We start from the raw sequence: 24,085 nt of genomic DNA, 5'->3' as shown, positions 1-24,085 counted from the left end.
GAATGTTGATAACACTGATGTTTTCAGTTGTTGCTCAGTAGTGTTTAGACTAATGTCAAGGATTTTTCAGCTTCTCATGCCCAGCCAGTGAGAAAGCTGGAGGGGCACAAGAAGTTGGCACAGGACACAGCCAGGGCACCTGACCCAAACTGGCCAACGGTGTATTCCATACCATGTGACGTCCCATCCAGTTTAGGAACGGGGAAGTGGGGGGGGGCAGGGATTCACCGCTCGGGGACTGGCTGGGTGTCGGTCGGCGGGTGGTGAGCAATTGCACTGTGCATCATTTGTACATTCCAATCCTTTCATTATTGCTGTTGTCATTTTATTAGTGTTATCATTATCATTATTAGTTTCTTCTTTTCTGTTCTATTAAACCGTTCTTATCTCAACCCACGGGTTTTGCTTCTTTTCCCGATTTTCTCCCCCATCCCACTGAGGGGGGGGGAGTGAGTGAGCGGCTGCGTGGTGTTTAGTTGCTGGCTGGGGTTAAACCACGACAATTTCTCATTCTCCTTTTTGCTGCCTCAGGCAGCTTGTTCTGGGAAGCTTTTTCTTTCCTTCCTTCCTTCCTTCCTTCCTTCCTTCCTTCCTTCCTTCCTTCCTTCCTTCCTTCCTTCCTTCCTTCCTTCCTTCCTTCCTTCCTTCCTTCCTTCCTTTCCTCATTCCAGCTTAGTGTTAAACCATCCTCACCAGCTTTTCCATTTTGAACCCTAGCTTCAGCAGCCCTGGTTTGAGCTGCAACGAAGCCCACCTAATCCAGGCAACTACGTCTCGCCACCAGTGCCTCTTGCTTGCACTTGCAGCAAGGAAAAGCTCTCCCATGCCTGACGTTTTCTTCTGACTTCCTGAAGTCACTAGTGATCATATTAGTGTTACAGTGAATCACCTTTCTTTATTATCTTTTACTCTCCTGAGGCTACTTACAGAGGTAAACTGCAAGTCTGCTGATAAGCGCTTTTAAACTATCTAGGTCCTTTATTTCTGCAATCCCCTGTCACAGTGAAGCAGTGTACATCAGGCTAATGTGGTAACTCTGAAGAACTCTCACAGAACTCCAGTTTCACAGGTAGCAGCTGTATTTTTTAGATATTATGCTGTCCTGTTGTCAGTATGGACTGATTTTCAGTAGTAACAAAACAGAAGCAAAATCACAGTGAAGAATAAAAAGTCCCAAGCATCTCTTCTCTCTCCTCTGAACATTTTCCTGAACCTTGAGGTTAACATAATGTTTGAGCTACTACTTCCTTGTGGGAATGAGAAAGAGACTTTAGTGCTTCAAAAGCATTAGGCATGATCATAGGCTGAAGTAAACTGCTGCAATGCCATTGCAATACCAATATCTCACCTCACACAAACAGTGCATAGGGGTATGCAGGTGTGCTGGTTTTGACACCTGCCTGCTGATGGTAACCAGTGAAAGAATTCCTTGTTTTGCTTTGCTTGTGCACATGGCTTTTGCTTTTCCTACTAAACTGTCGTTATCTCAACCCATGAGTTTTCTCACTTTTAGTCTTCCAATTGTCTCCCCCATTCCACCGGGGGGGAGTGAGCAAGGGGCTGTGTGGTGCTTAGTTGCCGGCTGGTGTTAAACCATGACAGTAGGAAACCAAGCCCAGACAAGTAAGAGAGGAGCAGGCTGAGACACTATCACTCAGCAGAAGTCAGTTTTGGTACAGTGAGGCACCGCATCGACTTTTGCATGTGGCTGTAAAAGCTGTTCTTTGGAGATGCTGCCCATGGAGAGGTGTAAGGGAACCACTGCAGCATGGTTCTTATTGAGGTTTCTGTCTCTAAACAGGCACAAAGAACAACTAGGACAAACATCAGTCTTTGATGAAAAAAAGATTGAGAAACTCTCCCCAAGTAGCTACACTGAATTTTGTTTTTCCCTCACCTGTGGATTCAGTGATCTAATCCACAGTTATCCACAATAGTGATCACATGGTGTTTCCGCAGAATATTTGCTAAATACTGTCTTCCAAGCAAATCTGAAAATAATTGTTCTGTGTACAGAGGTCTTTTAGATCACATGGCAACTCCAGTTTGACATAAAGCATCATGCAATTAACCTGTCATTGTAGCAAAATTAGCATTCATAGTTGCTAAACAGGAACTCATGACCTGTTTTTAAAACAGCAGAACACAGTGTATTTTCTAAAAGAACCATTTTTCAGGATGATTTTCTAAATAGTATTCGACAGAGGTAGTGGTTAGTTTAAACAGGCTCTTGGTACTCTGTCACATTCAAAAACCTTCCGCAGTCACGGCGCTCTACCTGTTTATTTCTCTTGCCAGCTTTTTAGGGTAGGGGAACAGAAGGGAAGAACCTCTTTTTTTGCCAGAATTCAAAATCAAAGGAAGATTTTCAAAGGTATATTCATTATTTCTTCAGAGGCAATACCAGCAAAAGATATTTTCTCTGTCTTCTTTACTCTCCAAACGACAATTTCTGAAAACACCAAAGAAAAAGAATTTTGGAGTATTGCATTGCATCGAGCAGAGGAGTACAGAGTTGGAAACTAATTTCTTCTCCTCTAGAAAAGTTTAGCCGGTAAATCAAGCCAGTACTGTGCAGTGTGTGGTGAAAGAGGGAGAATAAAAGATAACCTGTTAAAACCACTCAACTCTATATTCATGAAATGCCTGACAAGCTCACTGTATTAAAGTGATTTACAAACGGCACATGGTTGAGATAAGGATAGCAAACTTGCTGACAGATTTCCACACATATGCATAAATATGTGTGTGTACAAACACACACACACGCACAAAATCTGGCTAAAATCCAGGCTGCAAAAGCTTTCTCTCCCCCTGAACTGGTGGTTCTTTGGTATGCAACTTTCTAGATAGAAAGCTCTGTTATAAATCTATGTTTGTGTTTGGATAATATCTCCTGGAATTTAAAATCACAATTAGGTCGGAATGAAGCATCTCAGTAAGGAATGAAGTATTTTCTTCCATTGCGCAATGTTATCTAATTTCCTCTGAAAAGTTCCAGGAGTAGCTTGTTTATTTTTAACCAATCTTTCTTCTGTGTAAGGAAACTCTACTAATTTTGCAGCTAAATATTTCAATTTGTATGCTAAAAGCAGCACACCGTGAACTTCACAGTAACATATTAAACTCTCATAATGAAACTAAGACATGAGGCCTGAAGCATGCAGTGGATAGGAAAGTCTTCATGAGGTATATATACAGCTGTCTCAAAACTGAAGAGTGCTGGTGTCACTGATTTTATAGAAAGAACTGCCGCTGTGGAGCAGGCAGACAGGCAGGACCAAGCAAGTACAATGCAGATACAATGTAGGCAGAGAAGGAAGCAAGAGCCAGCTCTAGAAATAAACATCAGAAAAGCAGAGGCCATGCAGCTGCAGTCCCAAAGTGACAGGGAGGGGTGTGACATGCATATGCATGAAGCAAACAAAATTTCTCACCAGCACAGCCTTAGAGAATCCACTATGGATTATGGATTTACAAGTATGGGGCCAGAAAATTCACTTCAAGGAGTATGGCACCCCTTCTCCCCTCCTCAGAGGTAATGCTTGGGCTCTGGTGTGAAGCTGGATATGCCTGTGAGTACACTGAGGTGGAGAAGGTATATCTTCATCCCCTATAGATGTGGTAGATGCCAGGCTGTTTTTTTCAAATTTGGGATGTAGCATAGCATGAGATCTGCGTGTGAGGGTAATTCAGCTGCAAAGCAGCAAGCAAAGGTTCAGAAGACAGGTGAGCTGTGCTAATTTACTATTGCTCAGAGTGCTGGGGTAGGAAAGGCTCAGGAGGGGCAGTCACGCACAAGGAAACAAGAAGAAGGAACTATGGAAAAAAATACTACAATGGATGTGAACTGGCAGCTGAACTCTGTCAGCAAGAAAAGTGCTTATTCCCATAAAGGTGTAGTGCTCAGAAAACATAAAGCCTGTCAATTGCACAGGCCACCTCTCCCACACCCTTACAGGTGTGTTACTGTCATTGTTTGGTCTCAGCATATTTCCAGCTACTCTACATGTAGCTGATACTAATTCCCACTCATTAAGTAAAATGTGTTCTTGCTGCTGTTGTGTGCTTTTTAATGTTTGTTTGTGGTCACTGCAGGGCTGGGACCAGCTGCCTGTGTCTGAAGAGCTGTTAATGTTTATGAATGAGCCACTGCATACAGTAAGAAAGGCCCAGTGGAAAGCCCAGCCATATGCAATACCAAAAATACTGGTTAATTCTTCTGCTGCTTGTCAGGTTAAATCACTTCGTGTTCTTCATCATCCCACCTGTAAAAAAGGGTTATGAACTCATTAAGCTAGAGGAATATGGTACTGTTCTTTTTTTGTGCGTCTCTTTTTCATATGTGTGTTTGCTGCTGTAACACATTGACTTGCTGAAGCACGTGCTAGATATATTTCCCCGCAATTTTCCTACTCACATGACCCACCTGACACATAGCTATTTCTGGATATGTAGCCTGCTGAACATCACAGGTATCACTGTTGAGTGTGTTAAGACTCAGGCTCATGGGCAGATCCCTCCAGTTTAGCAAGTCATTCCACGTAAGAAGAACTGTGGTCTCTTTGTCCATATCCATAGCACGTAGCAAACACAAGGCATTGAATTTATTTAAGCTTGCAATACAAGAGGGCTGAGTGAAGCTCATGTACCTTGGTAACTCTGACCATGTCTGCACCCTCAGGCTCATGTGTGTTCAGATCATAAAAAGTACACCCAAGACTATTTGGGGACCCTCTCTGCAATATGGTTTCATCCTATCTACTGTTTATGCTACCGTGTTTTCTGTGTTATCTCTCTCCAGTCCACTGTGGGACTAGTTAGCTCTTGCATGGGTTGGGAGATAGCTGGTATGCAGAGAGGCAATTCCTGTTTTCTTTTCCTAAGTGTAAGGGTGCTTTATGCCCATATATCTTGTCACTGGCAGCCTTTGATTCACTATGGTATCTCTCTCCTCATTATGTTGGCGTCTGTGTGTGTATGTGTGTGAGGTGACCCATTGCCTGCACAGACTACTAGCGCTGCTCTCTTACTGCTGTTCATGCCTACACAAAGGCTGGCTTGCCGCTGGCTGGGATTCCAGAGAAAAGCTAGCTTGCACGTGCACGTCTTCTTCTGAAGGCCGTTCTCTTTCTTCTTTCAAGTAGTGGCTGCTGTATCATAATCCAGGATCTTGGATCTTGGTCTCTTTTTACCTCTCAGGGACTGCATGGTCTAAACTTCTTGAATTGTGCATAGAGTCAAAACACAGGGAAAACTGGGGCTTGCTTTCTTTGTCTGATTCTCTACATGTCTCCTATGCCTCCTTTCATCTCATTACACCATGGCTTCTTCAAAATAGTGAATCAATATTTGCTGGCTTTCCATCTCACAGTTCATTGCAAGATCTTAGCCAAACCATATCCCTCAAACAACACACGGTTGGGCTCAAGATTTGGTAGAACAAGCATCCATCCATTACAATATCACTTATTGTTGCTGCCCAGAGATTTGGGCTCTTCCTGCCCCCTGCTAGTTATAATCCTTTCATATTTATCAAAAGAATGGTTTTATTCTGCTGTTCTTCAACACCTTCCGTATAACAATACTCCTTGTAGTCTTCTGATATTTCAAACATGCAGTTTACGGCAGAATTCAGAGAGTTTTCAGCTTTATAGCCAGAATCATACCTTGAATGTGCCTAGTGCCTAGTAAGAGCTGGTACATACACAGATGCCAATGCACATCACATGATGCAGGTTTATGAGCTGGGTAAGTTGCTCTGGATTTTGGCTGACTAGCTCCCACTGTGTTCCTTACAGGTAATTCTGCCTAAGTATGCTTTTAGGTGACATCACGACAGGGATATTTCCCTGCAAAAGCATCTAGGGACCAGCTACAGTAAACATCGTGGGTTTATCTGTTTAAAAAGCTGCAGTTTACAACAATCAGCAGAAGTTCACTGGAAGAGGGAAGAGATAGCATGGAGTGGCAGAGGTGGAAAAAGATACCAACAAGGACACATTGATACACAGGCAGCGATGATAGCTCACGTAGCTTGTTCTAGGTCCCTGGGCCCAGGTACGTTGCTGCAGCCATCAGGTACACCCCTTCGACATGCATCACCGCTAATGCCCTGGTTGACACAGCCTAACTGCTCAGGTACCAAGCTGCCAACTTAACCCCAGTCAGGTTTTGCACTCTGTCCCTCTGCCTCTTGCCTACATCTGGAGCTGGCTCTCTTTGCGTTCTCTTTCCTTGTAGGTGCAGGCAACACTGATGTGTGGAGGCAGGGGATTGCAAAGGCACATGAGCTCCACCGTAACATGTGAGCAGGAAGACACATGAGCAGCTGGGTGACGCTGATTAGTCCACCCCTCAATCATCCTCTCTTCCCACTCAGTCTGCCCTTTCTAAGCACCCTCTGGGTGGCTGCAGCAGCAGGGTTGGCAAGTGGAAAAAAAAACCAAACCAGAAATAGAGAAAGCAACAAGCAGGGAAGCATTTGTTCGGCAGCAGCATGGCACTCTGAGGGCTGAGAAAGTTTGCCAAGGTGGTAGGGTGCAAAGATGCCTGAAATCACAGAGCAGGAAGGATCCTCTTGCTCACTGCTGCTTGCATTTGAGCTTAACTAACTGGGCTGGGTAGAGTGAAGGTTGCTTCAGCTCCGAGTAGATCTGGTATTTTGGCACAGCTCTAGCTCAGTTGTTTTTTTTTTTTTCTTTTTTTTGACAGTCACTCTTTATAAAGAAATGGTGTGTGGAGAGGCAGACAGAACAGAATTTTAATTCTCCTGCTCCCTGAGTCACCCCTCACAGTTTTAGCAGACACTGCAGCCAGTCAGTCTACCTTCAGCCCTATTATGCTTTTTGAGCACCCTAATATGATAAACAGGACATTCATAATTATTACATTATTAATAATCACCATTAGCAGTATTTTGCATTGTCAACATAGCTTGAGAGGTCACTGAATGTTAATGAAATAGCCTGGCTGGACCCTTTGAAACAAACCCCCATGTAATTTTTCAGTGCAATTCCCTATGGATAGCTAAGCATGTTATTTCAAGTCTCTAAGATGTTAAAGTAGTAAAGTTTGAGCCACACTTTTTAGCACAATGGCAGAATTACTGAGTGAAGTTCTAGGGTCATTGTTCAAGTAGGTCAGAATAGATGATCTTACAGGCCTTTCCTGACCTTAAAAAACTACTAATCTATGAACAGTTCCTCTAGTGAGGTAGGAAGTAATCCACTGAGGCTTTACGGAGCCATATAAATTCTTTAAGGTAATTTTAATTAAAAAGTTCTCATTTTTTTAAACCAAGACAAAGCAAGCATACTCAACTCTGAAGCTGATTTGCTCAGTGAAAAAGCATTGCAGTTATACAGTCCCCTATCCTGGGAAAATTCAGCACTCTTTAAGATGAAGACTTGCAAAGACACATCTTCTGATAACCCTTTCCATTTTAATTATAGTTTTCTCTTGTGAAAATGCTGGTCTCAGGAAGCCAGTATCCAGAGCACTGTCTGGTTGATTGGACAGCATTCTCCACTGTTACTGACTGCCAGGTTTTCACGTTTCTTCCTCTACCCATAGAATCATAGAATCACAGAATTATAGAATATCTCAAGGTGGAAGGGACCCATAAGGATCATCGAGTCCAACTCCCTGCTCCTCGCAGGACTACCTAAAACTAAACCATATGACTAAGAGCATTTTCCAGGTGGTCCTGAACTCTGACAGGCTTGGTGCTGTGACCATTTCCCTGGGGAGCCTGTTCCAGTGGCGGACCACCCTCTCAGTGAAGAACCTTTTCCTAATGCCCAGTCTGAACTTCCCCTGATGCAGCTCCATTCTGTCTCCTTGCATCCTATCACTGGTCACCAGAAAGAGGAGATCAGCACCTCTTTTTTGCCCCTCCATTGCCCACTGTGAGGAAGCTGTAGGCTGCGATGGGGTCACCCCTCATCCTTCTCTTCTCCAGGCTGAGCAAACAAAGTGACCTCAGCCACTCCTCCTAAGTCTTGCCCTTGAGACCTTTCACCATCTTGGTTGCCCTCCTCTAGTCACGCTCTAACAGTTTGATGTCCTTCTTATACTGCGGCACCCAAAACTGCACACAGTACTTGAGGTGGGGCTGCACCAGCGCATGTCGAGTGGGACAATCACCTCCCTTGACCGGCTACTGATGCTGTGCTTGGTGCACCCCAGGACACGGTTGGCCCTTTTGGCTGCCGGGGCACACTGTTGACTCATGTTCAACTTGCCATCAACCCAAATCCCCAGATCTCTTTCCACAGGGCTGCTCTCCAGCCTCTCGTCCTCCAGCTTGTACATACAATGAGGATTACCTCATGCCAGGTGCAGAATCTTGCATTTGGTCTTGTTAAATTTCATATGGCTGGTGATTGCCCAGCTCTCTAGTCTATCCAGATCTCTCTGCAAGGTCTCTCTACCCTCAAGGGAGTCCACAGCTCCTCCTAGTTTAGTATCATCAGCAAACGTACTTAATGTACATTTGATTCCTGCATCCAGATCATTTATAAAAACATTAAAGAGCACTGGCCCTAAAATCAAGCCCCAGGGAACGCCACTGGTGACTGGCTGCCAGCCTGATGTGACTACTACATCTCTTTGAGCCAGATCCATTAGCCAGTTGCTCACCCATCTTATTATGGACTTGTCTAGCTGTATGCTGGACATTTTGTCTAGAAGGATACTGTGAGAGTTAGTATCAAAAGCTCTGCTAAAATAAAAAAACACCACCTCTACCAGCTTCCCTTGGTCAACTAGATGTGTGACCTTGCCATAAAAGGAAATTAAGTTAGTTAGACAGGACGTTCCTCTCATGAACCCATGCTGGCTATGACCAATGACTGCACTATCTCTCAAGTGTTTTTCAATAACTCCCAGAACAACCTTCTCCGTAATTTTACCAGGCACTGAAGGGAGACTGACAGGCCTGTAATTACCAGGGTCTTCCCTCTTACCCTTCCTGAAAATTGGGACCAACATTTGCCAGCTTCCAGTTGACTGGGACCTCTCCAGGCTCCCAAGACCATTGAAAAATAATCCAGAGATGTCCCACAATAACATTGGTCAGCTCTATCAGTACCCTGGGATGAATCCCATCAGGCCCTGTAGACTTATGTGCATCTATCTGGAGCAGCAAGTCTTGAACAAGTTCAGGATTGGCTGGGAGTTTATCATTCCCCCAGTCATAGTCTTCCAACACAGGGCTCCAGGAGTCCCAGGGCCCATCATCAGTGTTGAAGACAGAGGCGAAGAAGGCATTAAACTTCTCTGCTTTGTCTACATCCCTATTTGTGAGGTGACCAACCTCATCAAGTAATGGACTAATGTTATCTCTGATTCTCATTTTGCTGTTAACATATCTAAAAGAGCCCTTTTTGTTGTCCTTCACAGTGCTGGCCAGCTTGAACTCTAATCAAGCTTTGGCCACACAAATTTTCTCCCTACAGTGATGAACTGCATCTCTGTCATCCTCCCATGTTGCCTGTCCTTGTTTCTGATGTCCATACACTTTCCTTTTCTGCCTAAATTCTAGAAGAAGATCCCTGTTCATCCAAGCCAGCCTTCTGCCCTGCTTGCTTGACTTGCAACACTTTGGAATTGCCTGCTCCTGAGCTCTTAAGAGATGGCTCTTAAAAAGTGACCAGTATTCATGGACCTCAATATCTTCAAAAGTAGATTCCCAGGGGACCTTACTAACTAGCTCCTTTAGCAGCCCAAAGTCTGCTCTTCCCCATACAAGGAGATGTTATGCAATTCTTATTAATGACACTCACAAAGATAAGCAGTATACTGAATAAGGTAGATAATGAAAAAAATAAGCAGGGGTAAAAGTATTTTCTGGTCACTTCATTTTCTTATCTACCTAGGCTGAGAGTCTAGCAGCTCAGAACAAAGTCTTACTCCAAGTAAAAAACATAAATAATGCAATTTTATTTTACCTGTTTTGTCAGTTAGAGGCAAGTTTGCACAGAGCATACCAGGTGCCTGAGAGCTACATTCCCAAGAATATCTAGGTCAAAGCAATTCGTCTGAGCAGAAGCGAAGCTAGTGATCTTTCTTGCTCTGCTTAGTAGTGATGTCTAAGATCTTAGTCCAGGTGCATGAGGTGTTGGCATCTGACAGTCATGAAGTTCACCCTGTAGAAGCTCCTGCTACTGCAGTATGGTATGAGAAACAATGTCTTGAGTAGTGAGCAATGAGCCCTACTGGATACTTCTCAGAAGCGAGACCAGGGAGACTGACAAAAAGCAAAATGAAATGCTACAGTGGAGGCTGGCAAGAGGAATATGGTTATAGTCTAGCCTGAATCTTGATTAAGAAACATTCAAGAATTTTCAGTGGTAAAATGATGGCACTGCAGACTATTTTTTTTTCTTATGTCTGAATTAGTTTGCTTATGAGAAAGAAACAGCCTTGAAATTGGACGTTAATTTGCATTAAGGTTGCTAACAAAGGACTCGCCATGGCATGGTTTAATGTTCAAAGCAAACTGCAAAGCAGATTGGTATCCATAATAAGGCACTGACAATCCCTATTAATAAGGGCCTTGCCTTTCTTGCATCAGGAAAGAGAATGGGCAGTGGAGACAAATTCATGAAGCAAAACACTTTCAAGCACAGCTAAATATGAATTGCCAATAATCCAGGCCTTAAACAGTGTGACCTGAAGAAACCTTGAACTATTCAGTGTGATGCACCCATTAGGATGCAGCCTGAGAACAAAAGTATTGCAAAATGCTCAGCTGTGATGTCTTCCTGTTTGTCAAGAGCTAGTAAATACAAAAGCTACAACCAGGGTAGGGAAAAGAGGAAAAAGAAGGGGTGATTCTCACTGCAACAGCAGTTGCTTCACATGGGACACCACCAAAACAACAGTATTGGAGTTTGCAGGTGCAAGGCCATGAGATTAATGGCACAAGAGCAGGACACTGAGGACAACAAAGGAAAGATGCTGCTGCAGGGGGTCTGGGAGACACTGTCCCAGCAGCTTGTGTGGAAGGGTAGGGAGCTGCGAGTGGAAGGCAGATTACAAGATTGCAGATGGAAGGCCTTCCAGACCAGCAAGGGTGTTACCAAAGCTGCATTTTTCTAGAGCCTTGTCCCTTCCTGCACCAGCCTGGATAGAGCCGGAATAACAAGCTGGTGTTAAGAAGCTGTAACTCGGGGGCTAAGAGCATGCAGAAGGAGCCATCCCTTTATTGTGTGTATCCTCTGCTTTACAGGAGCTCTAGCTCAGTTGAAGTGCTCCCAGTGACAAGGGGAAGTAACCTGGCTCGTTGTTACTGGAGATGCTTGCGCCAGCTCAACCAGAGCTGAGAATGAAACCTCCACCAAAAGAAAGAGAAAGCATCTCTCCTGTCCTGCTAGGTACTTAGTGTGGCTTTATGCTATTAAACATGCCCTGCAAGAGAAACAAGACTGCCTTTATTCTGTTTCTCAGCAGCATTTTAAGAGTTTGAAGTGAAGTAGCATGCTGAAAAACCCCTTCACACCCCTGCCCTTCACTTCCACTGTGTCCAGAGGAGCACTAGACTTGTGGTCCCAGAGCACAGCCAAAGCTTCAGGCACAGACTGTGACTTTCCTCAGCCCTTAACCAGATGGAGGTATTCTAACTGGGAATAAAAAGGGACGCCTTCTATTTGCTCACTTTTTAAAACATTTTAAGAACTACTGTAGTGAATTTCTTCCTATTATCTGCTTATCAATTATTCATTATTTTCATTAAGGAAAACAAAGACATGCTATACTCATGGGGATGAAAGAAATCTGTAATGTTCTCTCTCTCCCCCTCTGCCCCTCATACATTTTCATTTTGAGATTATTCTTAATCCATGTATACTTGAATTAGGAAAATGTATGGGTTTTGTTAGCAATAAAACTTTAGGGTTTTTTTTTCCCTTACGGATTTTTCATAGATTTATGGATCCATAATCATTCACGTCACAGCCTGAGGGAGATGAGGCTGGAACAGGATAATAGCCCTTAAATCCCCTTCTCTAAGCACTCAGATCTTCCCTGTCAGCAAGATTAAAACGGTCAGCAGCAGTCTTCATGTGTCTGTATGCCACACGAAGCTTTCACAACTGGAGTGGTGGCTGGCAGGGAGAAAAATGCAGAACTGCTGCTGTGTGTGATACTACTGAGATAAAGAGAGAAGAAAACAGGATTGTCAGCCTTTTTAGTGTTGGAAAGGACTGGTGTTAATTCCTTGATTGGGTGAATGTAAAGAAGGGAGAAGAGTAAGAAAAAATAGTATGTTGCAGTTTAACATGCAGCGAGAGTTTCCTTTCCTAAAACATAAAAGTAGAGCGAGGGAAGCACCAAATGTCTTCCTGCAGCCCGACAACGGGAAAGATAACGAAGGCACGCGTGTAGACAAGCAGAGTGGCTTTTCTGCTACGGCTCCATTCAACTCCCAGCCCCTACTGCTCCTGGGACCTGAGGGGAATTACAACTATTATGTGGACGATGAAGATGAGGAAGAGGAAGAGAAAGAACAAGGAAAATGGCCAAGCGGAGACACATTTGAGGGAGAAAACAAGGCCTCGTCATCCATTCCTTGCTCCCCTGCCCTTTCCTCCGGAGCCCGGGCCACGACTTCCACTTCGTCCGTGTTGAACATCAATGTTGGTGGCCAAAGCTACCGCCTCACCTACCAGGCAGTGGCCATCTATCCCAAGACCCGCCTGGGCCGCCTAGCTACCTCCACTGACCGTCGCTGCCAGCTGGGCCTGTGCGATGACTACGCTGCCCAGGTAGATGAGTATTTCTTTGACCGGGACCCGGCCGTCTTCCAGCTGGTGTACAACTTCTACGCCTCAGGGGTGCTGCGTGTGCGGGATGAGCTGTGCCCCCGTAGCTTCCTGGAGGAGCTGAGCTACTGGGGCGTGCGGCTCAAATACACACCTCGCTGTTGCCGCATCTGCTTCGAGGAGCGCCGTGACGAGCTGAGCGAGCAGCTGAAGGTCCAGCGTGAGCTGCGCTCCCAGGCAGAGGCTCAGGAGAATGAGCAGCTCTTCCACCACATGCGCTACTATGGTCCCCAGCGCTGGCGCCTGTGGAACCTCATGGAGAAGCCCTTCTCCTCTGTCACCGCCAAGGTGATGGCAGTGGCCTCCAGCTTTTTCGTGCTCATCTCCGTGGTGGCCCTGGCCCTCAACACAGTGGAGGAGATGCAGCAGGTAGACCGGAAGAGCGGGGAGAGCCGGCCCGTCTTGGAGCACATCGAGACCCTGTGCATCGCATTCTTCACACTGGAGTACCTGCTGCGCTTGGTCTCTACCCCAGACCTGCGCCGCTTTGCCAGCAGCGCACTCAATGCAGTAGACCTCATTGCCATCCTGCCCCTCTATCTGCAGCTGCTGCTCGAATGCTTTGCTGATGATGACCAGCCCCGAGGTCGGGGCTCTCAGCACGAACACGATATCGAGAAGGTGGGACGAGTGGGTAAGGTAGGACAAGTGCTTCGCATCATGCGTCTCATGCGCATCTTCCGCATCCTCAAGCTGGCCCGCCACTCCACAGGACTGCGTGCCTTCGGCTTTACCTTGCGCCAGTGCTACCAACAGGTGGGCTGCCTTTTGCTCTTCATTGCCATGGGCATCTTCGCCTTCTCTGCCATGGTCTACACAGTGGAGCACGATGTCTCCAGCACCAACTTCACCAGCATCCCCCATGCTTGGTGGTGGGCTGCCGTAAGTAAACACATCTCACCTTGCTGGGTAGCCAGAACCCCCCCCCCCCCTTCCCCTCCCCTTCTTTGCTAGAGTCGCTGACAGTCTTGGAAACAGCAGGCTCAGATCAGTGAACATCTGCTTGGAATTCTGAGCTTACAGGACATATGCACTCACGCACGCACACACACACACACACTCATTCACCTCTGTTGTAAGCTTAAATCAAGGCTTAATCAGGCAGAGAGTGTTGAAATTCCTGTCCAACCAAATGCAGACAGTACTTGCACTTTTAAAGAAGAAGTGAGCAAAGAGACAGGAAAGAAAAGCACATCTCCATTTAATCCCATTGTCAGTGTTGCCAAAAAAAAAAAAAAAAAGGGCAAAAATAAAAAGCTTGCATCAGGCTAGCTGGTTGCAGGTGGGCACAGGATTTTCATTGTTATTCTTTTTGGAGGTCTACTGTGAGCCATCATACAACTGCAAGATGATAAGATATAGTTTATTGACTATAGTCTGGTCACTCTGACTTGGAAAGCCAAAGCTTTCCCAGAGCTCTGGCCATTAAAATTGCATTAAGACCAACAGTTGTTTTACACAAGAGATTGTGTTCTGTTCCTTGGATGACATGTCTAAGGCACATGTCTGCACACACACAAAACATTGATGGTTATTTATACCGTGCCAGACTTGCAGAGGAATAAATACAAAAAGAAGCAGAATGGCTCAAGGGGTTGATAATGGGATAAACTGCCTTCTACATCTAGGTCACTGGTTTGAATCCCACATCAGTCAGTACTGTGAGCTGGTTAATGTCACCTTGAATCTTTTTTTGGAATCTCTGTCAGAAAGAGTGTGATTTTAGTCCCACCCCAAGCACTTGGAGTGAGGGTAACAGGCTAAGTTTCAGCTGACAAGCCTCAGAAATGAAGACAGAATGACCTCATTTCTAGAGACTGCCACTGGGTTAGTGCTCTAAGGCATTTGGGCACGTCTTCTTGAGAGGTCTGAACGATCACTGACCTGTACTATAATGTGTTATGTGGAGGGGTGGTTTTTGAGGCAACATTTTCAAGGCTGCTGGGTTCACATCTTTCAGGGGCATGAAGATTTAGCCAGGAACACAGAGCTGTGAAAGTTTAAAGTCCTCCACCTTGCTTAAATGCCTCCTGGCTCTGGCAATGTCCTGGCAGAACTGTTCTGGCACCCCAAATTCAGAATTCACCTCTAAAGGGTTAGGGAAGCAGTTCAACTCCAGACTTAGATTGCAATAACACCCAAGGATGGACATACATTCACTTATAGAAGGCTAACCAATACTTCTCAAACTATTGTGAGATCAAATTGATAGTTATATCCTTCAAGGTGAGCTGTGAAGACAAAAGAAACACTTAGGCATTTATCAAGACTAGCAGACAATGGAGAGGGAGCTGCAGGCTCTAAGTAAATGCTTAACAGATAATCTTCGTGCACAAGTATGGCAGTTTCACAATTATCATTTTTACAGCAGTGTTTTGGCAGGGAGGGGTGTGGTTTTATCGGGGGCATTGCGGAGAGGGGGAAGTTGATCCCTGCCCGTAGCATTTCAGGACTGGAAAACAACAGCTCTGTTACGCTGCAGAAGGTGTGTGTATCTACAGCAGCCTGGACCAAATCAGAGGGCAGCTAGACATTGCAGGTGCTGAGAGAAGGCAAAGAGCCTGTATCTTGGCTGTCCAAACTCTAAGGCTTGTTCTAGTCTGTCATCATATACATTTCATTTTGCAGCAGCCAATGCTGGCCTCCATAATCCGTGTCTATGGTAGGGCCATAAAGGAGCACTTCTGACCCCTGGACTTAGCTGTGGGGCTGGCTATGTCCCAATCGCTTTCCTGGGGAAGGAAGCCCATGCAAACGGACTGGAAAGGAGTCAGAGGCTCAGTCTCAGGCTGGTTGACCAGCATAGGCACTGGATGCACAGAGCTGCATATGGGGCCCACAGGACAGCAACCCCAACCCATCCGAGGTCACTTCTGGCCAGCAGCCCTGGGAGCCCATGGCCTTCACTTCTGGTTCAGCAGTGACTGATGAGATGTGGTGGTTTCCCATACATATGTTTGTAGTGATTCAGTGTGTGGCAGAAAAACTGGCCCTAAAGACACACATAGACATTTATACATGTACATGCATATGTACATGTGCTGAATATTCTTTAAGCTGGGGCATGGGAAGGAGGGAAAAATCAGTGAATAAAGGAAAGGCTCCTGTAATGTAACCTTCACAGGTCATCTACACAGGTTATGTACAACCTACACAGGTTATGACAAAATTCGTGCTTCATACATTACTAGAATAAGGACATTAGCCTTATATTTTTCTTTCTGAACATGCAGGATATATGCAAAATCTTTAGGGTTCATTTCTGCAAGCTGGTGACACCATAACCATTTAGATACTTTCAAGAAACCTATATGAGTACATGAAAAATGCCTATTTAGCTGAGCAAGTGTCTCCAAAAAAGGAGCTGTAGCATGTATGCTGCAATTCCAAGGCATAAAACTCTTTTTAAAGCCTAGTCATCCTTTAAGAGTGAAAATGAAGATCATTCAAATTTCATTAAAACCCAACAGCATTCATGGTCTTACACACAGGAGGAGAACTATCCCTCCCAAACTGTCACAGGAGATGCAGAAGACTATGCCAGTGGAACAGAACCTCATCACAGGATAATGGTTTTGTCCTGGCTGGTAGAGATAAACATCTTGCCTTCATCTCAGTATTTATTTTTGGAGATATTTATCCTGTATTATCATTCAAATCCAGTGACTTAATTTCCACTAAACCAAGTGACTAATCCATTTTATTCCACAGGAAGCACCAGGTGCATCCTACAAATGTGCTTACCCAGTGCTGTCTCATGTACCCTAATGCTTTCTTCATTTGAAATAACATTTTATTTAGCATGTTAGAGGATGGCAGGCTGCACACCACGACCTTCCAAAGACTTATTTCAGTGCTAAAGCCACAAGGGTATTACAGTGAAAGTCCTACTGCCTGTGGTTTATTTCTGCCAAAGTTCTAGGTTGTTGTTTCACAAACACACACAGTGTGTTGAGATACTGTGAAAACAAATTCAATAAAATCCACTGGCTGAAAAAGATCCCTCGCACAGACTAGGAAGTGCCCGATGGCAGAAGTCTGCAAGTTTTACCTGCCAGAGAAAAATAAGTTATATTTACTAAATGTAAAAATTATAAACAATCCAGATGTGTGCCATGGGAGTACATAAATTAGGAGTTATTTTATGCCGACTGTTTGGGAGTGCATCATTCATTGGTAGCATCCCCATAAGCAAACATCCATGAATTTTTGAAACGAAATTTTCCAAAGAAAGTATTGCAGTACATGGTAGAGTACCAAGTCCATATAAAACACAGTTCCTTCATATATCCATAGGCTAAAAAGAGAAAATGCTGATGGGTGAGAAGAAAAAATTTGTGAAACTATGCAGACAATGTGATGGCAAAATGTATAGATTCATATAAAGCAGATATACTAAATACCATCGCTCCCACAAAAAACCAAACCAAACCAAACCAAACCAAAACAAAAAAACCACACCAAAACCAACATTTTAAACAACTCCCAAACCCTTCTTCAAAGAGGAATTCAGCAAAAATTTCCCACCTGTGTACCTGTCACTAAACCAATCAGGAATATTCCCCACTGAAGGCACACATACACCTTACTTCTGGAACCTCTGACATACAGCTGAGAAGGAAGATCAAACAATTTAGCACTATAAATATATATGTTGTGAGCATACACTGTGAGCAAAAACTTCCAGGTAACAGAGAAAGATCTTTGTTTTTTCCACAGCTCCTTGTAGGTATGTAACCATTAAAGGGGATTTTATCTAGAAACTTCAAAGTCCTGGGTCACTTCTTCCTATAGCGCAAACATTATAAAAATGTATTTCACAATTAGCTGAATCTTTTCCTGTGTTTTTTATTAGTTCCAAAAATATATATGACAAAGATAATACTCAAAATACAACCCACAGAATAAGTCCCAAAATACCGGTTTTATAAGCGCACTGGATTTAGAGACAGGGCATCTGTTCCAAGTGACACAATGAGGGAGCAGGGCTGCAGTTATCACTGGGTTTGTGAGGTCAGGGAGCCATCTCTATCTACTCACTACAGCCGAGCAAACCCACCTTCTGGACAGTCTGGTGTGGAACTGGTTTGGAAATTCCCTCTGCAGGACAAAGCTTTTAAAGACCCTCCTGAACAGTGTCAAACTGCACTGTTGTCTGTCTTTACTGCATGAGAGGGATTTTTTTTAATTAGGGATTTTTGCATAAGATGGAAGGTACAGAAAAAAAGGCAGCAGAGAATATTTCAGATTTATGATGCAAAATGCAAAAACGCTAACTTTAAAATTGTCCCTGAACACATCTGTTTGTGTGTTTCTTCTCAGCTAATAAGCTCAATGTTGGTTTGCCTGTAGGTCAGCATCTCTACAGTGGGATACGGAGACATGTGTCCAGAAACACACCTTGGCCGCCTCTTTGCTTTCCTCTGCATTGCGTTTGGAATAATCCTGAACGGCATGCCCATCTCCATTCTCTACAACAAATTCTCAGACTATTACAGCAAGCTGAAGGCCTACGAGTACACGGCTCTCAAGAAAGAAAGGGGGAAGGTGGACTTCACACGGAGAGCCATGAAGAAAATATCTGAATGCTGTGGAGAAGGTGCAACCCACGCTTTACCACAGCACTGATACAGTTTGTGCTTTGGATATGTGGAGGGAACAGAGAAGACGAAGGAGAAAAAAGAAAAACAGATCAGCCAAGCTAACTGAAGATGAACAGAAAAGGCCAAAAGTAACAAAAGTAGATCTTGAAATCTGTTTTGAAGGGGGTTGTTTTCAAAAGAAAAAAGGCTCAGATTACAACAACAGGGGTTTTTTGCTTTGTTTTGTTTTGTTTGGGTTTTTGTTTTGTTTTGTTTTGTTTTTGCTAGGCTGTGAACAGCACTTAAGTGCTCATCAACTATCTGGAATGAGTTTCTTCAGATTAACCACCCAGAAACTCTGAATTAGACCCACAGGAAGATGTAACACCCTGCTACTGATTAGACCCGCAATAAAGACCCACCATAATCAAACCAAAGGAAAACAAATTGCTGCCATTAAAGGTCAGCCACCTCACTGCTGTCAAGGCAGTCTCAAAAATTAAACAAATAGAATACCCAATATACTGACTGCATTGCTGAAATTGGTTTTGCACCAGCTTTCAAAACCAGGAAAACAGCCTAGAGCCTTTACCTGGATATTAGCAGCATCTATACTCCTTAAGCTTTCAGCTTCTGTTTCCACTGTCAGATAGATATGCTTCACTGTTCCAATTTTATTTTTCAAATGCAGCCCTGCAAATGACTCCCGTTTTCATACCTAGGCAAGTAACACACTGCTTTTCATATTTCACCACCTCCATATTCATCTTTCATTATGCCAAGAACTAGTGAAGAAGTCTGGAGTCTGAGTTGATAAATGTCATTGATCAATTTTGAAAACATTTCCAAACCAAAACCTTCTTTAGGTACAGGATTAAGTGATAGGCTAAATTTATTTTACTGCATTTAATGTATCTACTTACTGAATTGTTACACTAATAATAGGCCTGTCATGGGACACAAGTGTTAAAGCAGCATTTAAAAAAATAATCAAATGAAACATGTAATGGATAATATCTCATAAAGACTTTTCATACAAAGGGTCTTATCAGCACTTACCTGTAACCAATTTTAAATATAATTTAAAGTCAAGATACTTTGTCTGGTATATAGAACCATTAAGGACACAATTCTGACACCTTAGCTCACCCCCAGTAGTACCTTACTTCCTAAGATTAATGAGCCTTTTTGCACAGCTGAATGCAATTTCTCATGCATCAGAAACTCACCCCAAAACCTACATAGCAAACAACAACAATTAAATGGAATCAGTTTCATGTATTAGTTCACAGCATATCAGGAGTATTCTTTTTACATAAGAGCAATCATACCAGTTTAGAAATAGTAACCTGAATAACAGATCTGAAACAATAGTTATTTTATTGATACTCAGATACAAATAGTGTGGAAAAAAAAGGTGAGAAAAGAAGCAATAGTAACAGTTACTGATATGACCCATGGCTGTTACTCAGCAGCACTCTTGCTGCAAAACAGCCTGATGGCAGAGATGCATTTTAAAATTCTTGAACTCTCACATTATGTCTGTGCTGCCCCGCTGAATGCAAATGGCTGCATTCAAGTCTCAGAGGCGCACTGGAGACAATGGTGTGAAGCTCACTCTTGGGACCACTGAGGGTGAAAAAGGTCATTAATTTTGCCACGTCCATGCAAATTGTGTGAAGCATAGGGACACTTCTCCTTTCAATGGTGAGAAGGTAATTAGTAACCAAGTTACTCTTCTCATTCTCTACCTCTGGACAAACGTATCATAAGCCCATCTGTCATTTTGTTCTTTAGGAATGACAGTCAGCACATTGTGTGCTGATCAGCACTGTTAAAAGCTAAACCATGTCTTTAAGGCACAGCTGATCCCTGGGAGTTGAATGTGATAGATGTTTGCTGTTCTGGACAGCACACAATGCAGCAGGCACAATCCTGGCACTCAGAAGAATAGCTGCTTTACTTTGACTCTAGGGATGGTATGAATTTGCATGGCCCTTCTGCATAGCAACAACAGGACAAGTAGCTTCCTGAAACCACAGGAAGCCTCTTTAAGACCTCCACTGCAGTTCAGTGAGGTGGCAGATTACAAACATGCAAAACCACAACTGTGCTTTATTTTCAACATGGAGCTTGGGTTAGATCCATTAAAAGGACTTAAATGTTGGTGATTACCCAACTTTCCAAGATACGGGACACCCTAAATTAATTTCCTTGTCTGAAGAAATCACTACTTGCATGTACCATGCAGATGGGATGCAGATGGTCAGCCTTGCATGGTAAGATCAGCAGCTTCTTGCCACCTAGAGAAATCAAGAGCGTGAGTACTCTGCTGAGGCTGGACTTCCTCATAGCCTCAGACTTGACACAAATCACCAGCCTCATTTTCCACCCCACTGGCCTGACCTGCAGGACCCATTCAAGTAAATGTTCTTCAAGACATGTAAGGGAATAGGCTTTCTATGTAAAACATGGGCAGGAGAAAAGAGACTTCTTTTTTAATCGGGAGTCAGATTTTAATGTCCTCGGCTGGTGCTTTCTTATCTGCCCAACAAGATTTTAATGCACAAGTCCCATAGTTCTGCTCTAACCATTCAAATATAGCTTAGTGTGGGTCTTTCCCACCCTTCTAGCTGAAGCTGTTCCACTTTGCACTGAGTAAATAATGACCCACCAGGTGACAGTAAAAGAAAGACAGTACGGCTTGGTGTTTGCAATGCTTGGCTGGGTGGAAAGGTATGGGTCACAGGCCCTGCTTCAATAAAGAGCTATGAAATACCCTGACCAAGCAGCAAAACCTTCCCACTCACTCGCTTACTCTCTTCTGGCCCAAGCAATCTTTGGTTGAAGGATTTAGTCTGGAAGGACTCCAGAGTCAGTCCCTGCATTCTGCAGCCACATGAAGGCAAAACTCATACTTAGACTACACTACAGGCTAATGGCCATGGGCTAAAACACTTCCCAACAAGGAGGAGACCGATTTCTGTCCTGCCAGGAGAAGACATTGTAACCAGTACCACCACATCCCACCTGGGTGCTCTGAATACCTCGGGGCATCTCAGCTTACCTAGCAGCTGCCTCACTCTCTTCTTTCTCAATGCACTTTGCCCCCCCATCCCTCCCCCATCCAGGCCCACCATCTCACTGATGGCAGCTTTGGTACCTTTTTGATTCCTCTATGCACTGACTCAACATGCAAATGTGGCAGTTTGGGGGAGCAGGGTTAGATTCTTGATTAGTTCATGACCTAGCTCAATTTAGAGAGCTCTGAGTAATAGTAGAGCTGACACAAGATACATGGTAGAAGGGTGCGGTGTGGAGGACAGACCTCTGGCAACTGCCACACAAAATATTAAGCACAAGACTACACAAAGCTGCTGGCTTGGGGTTTTGTAATACCTGCCCTGCTGCATTCAGCAGGTGAATGGGTCCTTAGTGGAATAAGGCATTTTCCAGCAAAACTAGAAGTTAGTGTTTGTTTCTTTGTTTCTTTCAGTCAAACACTCATCATTTTCTTCTCTGGATTACCTTGTGCAGCTTTCTGCCTTGTGGCTTAACTAATCTTATTCTAGAGGCGACAAGCATAAGTCTGTGCATTTCAATATGCCTAATGTTGAGGTACCACTATAGCAGCCAGACATTGCCCCAAATGCCCAAAGCTCTGTCAGTACCAGCATTTTCTGTGGATGGCTACTAGCAAGGTCCTCCCACAAGGTCCTCTCCCCCTGTGAGAACCTGTCTGAGGCTCGTATCATACAAAGAGGACTTCCAGCCAGCTCAGAGGAAGGGAGGAGTCCATATTCCAATAGAACAAACTTCTGACAACCTGCAGAAGGCTGTGCAAACCTGTATTAGGTGGTTTTTAAATAGGATGCAGCATTTTTGCCATTTTTTTGTTGACACAGTGGTTCCTTCTGAGGACTCTCAGTTAACTTATTCTGCCACATCCACTAAGACTTCCAGTGGCGTCATCACTGTCCCTAGATTACTCAAATGAAAAAGTCAAATGGTACCCATAATGACATCCAAAAATTATGCAGGAGAGCCATGATCGTCTTGCTTACTTGAATGCCATAGGGCTTTGACAATCAAAATATTTCAAAGTAACCACATCAAGGGAAAATGTGCTTAAACACAACAAATATGGGCAATACTATTAAAGCTAAAGTAGGTAGGGCTTGTTTTATGAGATGTTAATTTGGCATAGCTAAGGTTTTGGGGAAACAAGGTGGAGGATTCTCAAACCACTGAGAAATTAGAAACCTCTCTGAATGTGTCTGTGCTAAAATCTTCTATTTTAACTAATTGCAGATATTAATTAGCCCCAGAGAGAGAAGGAAAATATGTTCTATCACTACGTTTCACTACAGACTTAGCAAACGTTGTCTCTGGTAGACAAAGAAACAGTCAGTTTATCTGGATGGCCTGACTTCATTTTAGGACAATTAAATGTTGTTTCTTCTATTCATTTTAGGCCTGGGAATTATTGAATAAAAGGGGGGAAAAAAAGAAAAAAGAAAAAAACCAAGAAGAAAAGAAAAAAAAAGAAAAAAAAATACGGGTGGGGATGGTAGAAATGTAAATAGTCTGGCCTTACATGAGCCAGGAAAGAATTCCAATTAGAATATGCTTCTGCACAATTCCTTGTCTTAGAAGAACAACACATCAAGCTGTTTGCTTTTCTCATTCAGAAAGATAGCACTTAAAGTGGTAGCTACAGTAAAGCCACAGGTTAATAGGCATCTGGTGCTATTCCCAGACTTCTAAGGCAAATAGAAATATTCAGTCTTTACGTATGTATAATTGTAAAGATTTTAAACTAGGTACACTTCAAAGTTTTTGAAGAAAAATAATTACTATCAATAAGCCTAGGAAGGAAAAATTGTCTTCTTGCTTTAAAAATAGCTTCAACTGTTTAGAACGTTCTGGTTTTATGTTATGTAAAAACATTTGATTCATGCTTATCTGCTATTTATACAACTTCTTTATTCAGTAGTAGAGAAATGACATGGCATTTGACTGTAATTCAGCTCTTTATCTTGGACTGAAAAAGAGCAAGGTCAGAGGTACTAGCTTTTCATGTACTTAGGTAATTTAATGGAAATATGCTGAGAAAAATTAAAGCATTCTACAGGTAGCTCCTGAGATAGCGATTATCAAGGTTTTTAAATAAAACTTGCCAGAGTCTAATTCTACTCTGTAAAATGACTCCGTATTGTCATTCTAACTTCTGAAGCAGATTTGCTCCATTTATAGGCAAAAGCATTTCCCCCATATTAATAACCAGATAAACAAGTACAAAACTTAAAAGTCAGTCTTTCACTACTGCTAATAACTGTTCTTCAGGCCACCACATACCCATGCAACACTCTTTTCTTTGCCAGTTCTGGCACAGGAAACTGCCTGGAAAGCACTTCTACTACCAGCTGGCAAAGAGATGTCAGAACCTGCTTTGGCTGCAGAGCTAATGTAGCTCTACGTGGCTAAAAGCTGCTAGCACTGTCACTGACAATGTCTGTCTGCAGAGGAACTTTTCAATAACCATATAAGAACAGCCTTGCTCAGTATGAGGCTTATACTTCTTTTTTTTTTTTTCTTACCAAAAACTACGTGCAGAAGCAAAGGCAGGGACTGCAGATGAATGCAACAGCCCACCCATAACAGAAAGGCTGGGCT

The 24,085-nt window shown here is 43.5% G+C and overlaps 1 protein-coding gene across 2 annotated transcripts; it reads left to right on the top strand.

Annotated features, from left to right (window-relative positions):
• Positions 1-12,042: 12,042 nt before the first annotated feature.
• On the top strand, positions 12,043-22,931 carry KCNV2 (potassium voltage-gated channel modifier subfamily V member 2). Of its 2 annotated transcripts, none has more exons than XM_052778763.1 (2): positions 12,043-13,583; positions 18,180-22,931. In XM_052778763.1, the coding sequence occupies exons 1-2, from the start codon at positions 12,270-12,272 to the stop codon at positions 18,453-18,455; spliced, it is 1,590 nt and encodes a 529-aa protein (XP_052634723.1). In that variant the 5' UTR covers positions 12,043-12,269; the 3' UTR covers positions 18,456-22,931. The 2 variants fall into 2 exon arrangements, with proteins under 2 accessions (XP_052634723.1, XP_052634722.1); XM_052778762.1 differs by having other exon boundaries at positions 12,043-13,709.
• The last annotated feature ends 1,154 nt before the right edge of the window (positions 22,932-24,085 follow it).

The sequence above is a fragment of the Harpia harpyja genome, chromosome Z (genome assembly GCF_026419915.1).
Source record: "Harpia harpyja isolate bHarHar1 chromosome Z, bHarHar1 primary haplotype, whole genome shotgun sequence".
Lineage (NCBI taxonomy): Eukaryota > Metazoa > Chordata > Aves > Accipitriformes > Accipitridae > Harpia > Harpia harpyja.
The sequence above is the reverse complement of the archived record's forward strand: the minus strand, read 5'-3'. Positions and strand labels throughout refer to the sequence as shown.